We start from the raw sequence: 3,507 nt of genomic DNA, 5'->3' as shown, positions 1-3,507 counted from the left end.
TGTCATAATAATAATAATAAGAATAATAATAATTTAACAATTTGTTTTCATAATATCTATATTTTTTCGAATTTTAAAAATAAAAATTTATTTTCATTCTTACATTAAATATTTATTATACAATTGATACTCAATTTATGCTGATATTTAAAAATCAAATTTATATTTAATTGTATTTTATAAAATTATTTGGATTCACGTTTATCATATTTGAATGAATTAATTTGAATTTATTTAATATATTTTAAGAAAATTATATTTATATATTAAAAAAATTTAATCATTTGTATTATAGTATTTTCATTTATTCTTATATTATTTAATTAATAAATACAAGTCAATCCCAAAGGCTTAGAGGTCTGGCCTTTTAAAATAGGCATGTGACGTAATTTCTAAATTTTTTTTTAATGAGTTCAAGCATATAGCCACTTGGTCATTTTACACCTCTACTTGCAAGTTAAAAGGGATGAATGAATGTTATCAAAAAAAAAAAAAAAAAAGGGGATGAATGAAGGATTAAAAATTAAAATGTTCATTGAGAAAACTAATAATTTATGATAATAAAACAAATTAATATAGAGAAAAACATTAACTATAATAACTATTATTTAATTACAAATTTTTGTTAGTTTATTTTTATAGGCACTGAAAGACATAATTTATTACGTGATGGAAGATTAGGTAATATCTATTCGGATTTTATTTAATAGTTAAGATATGAAATGTGTCCAGAGATTGTGTTCTTCTCATATATTTATTTTAATATAATTATGTTAGGGGAATGATATTGTAACAACCAAGTGATGTTACTACCAAGTTACTACCAATCAATTTCACCGTTAGATCGATTATGTTGATCTAACGGTTATATTTATTTCCATATTTGTATGGTCATGATTTCTCAAATTTAATACTTTATATTTATTTTCACCTTTGTGTGGTTATGATTTTTCATATTTAATGCTTTTACTTTAAATATAAGGAATCATAACCATACAAATATAGAAATAAATATAACTGTTGGATCAACATAATCGATCTAACGATGAGATTGATTGATAGTAACATGGTAGTAACACGACTTGATTGTTTCAATATCCTTCTCCATTATGTTATGTCTATTCTAATTTTTTTTATATTAACCTTAATTAACTTTTTGAGACTATTGCTCTGATATAAATAATTAAAAAAAAAAGATTCTAGCTGTCAATAATTAAAGTGATATTTTAAGTTTCCTGTTTTAAGAATTTCTTAAATCAAAATTGTAACGGTTAAAATATATAAATCAATGGTTGCGATGCTTGACATAATGACAATATAAATAACGTTAAAACAATACATGATATCAATTTAAGATACATGTGTACAATAGAACAGTTTTGTTGGACTAGTCCAAAACATAACGGTTTTCTGCATGATTCTATCTTTGATTTTTGATATTCCCAGGTTGTTTCCTTAAATTAACAAAGGGAAAAATGTGTATCATTTAAAAGGTTGTAAAGTTGTGTCATTTTAAGTGAGAGAAAGAGATAGATAAAGGATGAGAGAGAATGAACAAAAAAATATAAAGATGTGAGTCTCACCTCTGTGTGTGAGAGTGAAATGATATAAATTATGTCATTTAAAAGGACAAATACTTCTTCTGTTAAAAGTCAAGGAAATGAAAATTTTATTAAATTTAATGCAATGATATTAGAAAAATAAAAATGAAAAAAAGTGGAGAAGAAGAAGATCACGGCGTGATATTAGAACAAGAAAAATATCACACTGTAAAACAGGATTCTCTGATTCTTTGGCATGAGACTCAATTAATCCTCTTTAAAAAAAAAACTCTGCTCCTCTCTCTCTCTACCTTGTTGTCATAGAAAGAAGAAGAAGCTATGTTCCGTGAGCAAAAAATTGTAACCACCAAGGTTGTGCAACCAAGGTTTTTGGGTACTACACCTAAAGTGGTTAGAGTTTCATTGATGGATCACAATGCCACTGATTCTTCCAGTGATGATGAAGAAGAAAGGTTTATTCAGCGCCCAAAGGTGAAGAAATTAGTGAATGAGATCAGAATTCAAGGCTTTTCATTTCCCAAAATGCGGAACAATAGAAGACATGATGACGATGATGGTGTTGGATGTTCAGGTGTGAAACAGCAAGATAAGAGGACTAACCAAGATCATAGAAATATTCAAACCAATCAAAAGTTTCGTGGGGTTCGTCATAGGCCATGGGGAAGATTTTCTGCTGAGATAAGAGATCCTAATAGCCGAACTAGAGTGTGGTTGGGTACTTTTGACACTGCTGAAGAGGCTGCAATGGTTTATGATAGAGCTAATATTAAATTTAGAGGTGCTCATGCTATCACCAATATCATCAAACCTTCATCAAGGGAATCAATGTCCAAGAATGAAGAAGCATGTCATGACGAAGAAGCTATATCCGTTGATTGTGATGTTGGTGGTGATGATGGAATGATTCTTGCACATGAAGATGATGAAGATGATGATGATGACGACGACGACGACGATTCGGGTAAAGGGTTTAATGATTTATTTTCACCTTCCTCTGTTCTTGTGTTTAAGCCTATTGAACCTGTGACTGAAGGGATACCGGTAGAAGAATGGTCTAAAGAGTTAACAACAACTGAAGAACCTGATTCGGGTAAAGGGTTTAATGATTTATCTTCACCTTCCTCTGTTCTTGTGTTTAAGCCTATTGAACCTGTGACTGAAGGGATACCTGTAGAAGAATGGTCTAAAGAGTTAACAACAACCGAAGAACCTTGCTTTTACGATGACTTTACGTTTTTGGATTCATGTTATGAATCTCTTCCTCTTTTATTTTCTAATTACAATGGTGTTGATGCTTCTTTAGTTCTTGATGAGGATTTTAAATCCTGTGAATGGGATGTAGATAATTATTTCTAAGACCATTTGTTAATGTTAGGAGACATAGAATTGAGTTGTAGTCAATTGGGTTGGATTTCTTGTACGGCTTCTTATGTTCCTAAGTGAGTATTTTATCCTCCTTGAGATACTTTGGTACATGTGAATTTATGCATGTAGTTTCTTAAAAAAAAAAAAAAAATGTATCTTTGTGATCATGTAAATGGGATGTAGATAATTATTTCTAAGACCATTTGTTAGGAGACATAGAATTGAGTTGTAGTCAATTGGGTTGGATTTCTTTTGCGGCTACTATTCAAATGTAATTCTTCTTATCCTCTTTGAGATACTTTGGTACATGTGAATTTATGACTCTACTTTCTTCAAAAAAAGATGTATCCTTGTGAGAAGAAATTAGTAACTTGACCATTTTTAGTGTTCTTAGCTTCAAATTTTGATGGTTTGTTGGGATTTTTTTCTCAAGGCATTGACATTACATTAGGCACAGGGCTCAAAAAGCTGCTAACTATTTACTGAGTTTGAAATTGAGTCCATACTTGTTGTTCAATGGATAACAACCTTAGGCACTTCACAGTCACACATACTGCATCTTGAACTCTTGGCTACTCAT

The 3,507-nt window shown here is 29.8% G+C and overlaps 1 protein-coding gene across 1 annotated transcript; it reads left to right on the top strand.

The window, feature by feature from the left end:
* The first annotated feature begins 1,880 nt into the window (after positions 1-1,880).
* On the top strand, positions 1,881-2,918 carry LOC133303320 (ethylene-responsive transcription factor CRF6-like). The gene has a single exon (XM_061503211.1). It carries the CDS (start codon positions 1,881-1,883, stop codon positions 2,916-2,918), a length of 1,038 nt encoding a protein of 345 aa, XP_061359195.1.
* Positions 2,919-3,507: the final 589 nt, after the last annotated feature.

This window comes from Gastrolobium bilobum, unplaced genomic scaffold (genome assembly GCF_033153095.1).
Source record: "Gastrolobium bilobum isolate Gb01-03AN ecotype WA unplaced genomic scaffold, APGP_CSIRO_Gbil_v1 utg3921, whole genome shotgun sequence".
Lineage (NCBI taxonomy): Eukaryota > Viridiplantae > Streptophyta > Magnoliopsida > Fabales > Fabaceae > Gastrolobium > Gastrolobium bilobum.
This window is presented reverse-complemented; position numbering and strand designations above follow the sequence as displayed.

What these genes read in the sequence shown, in the direction of transcription:
- LOC133303320 (XM_061503211.1), top strand. Translation starts at nt 1,881, where the DNA reads ATGTTCCGTGAGCAAAAAATTGTAACCACCAAGGTTGTGCAACCAAGG.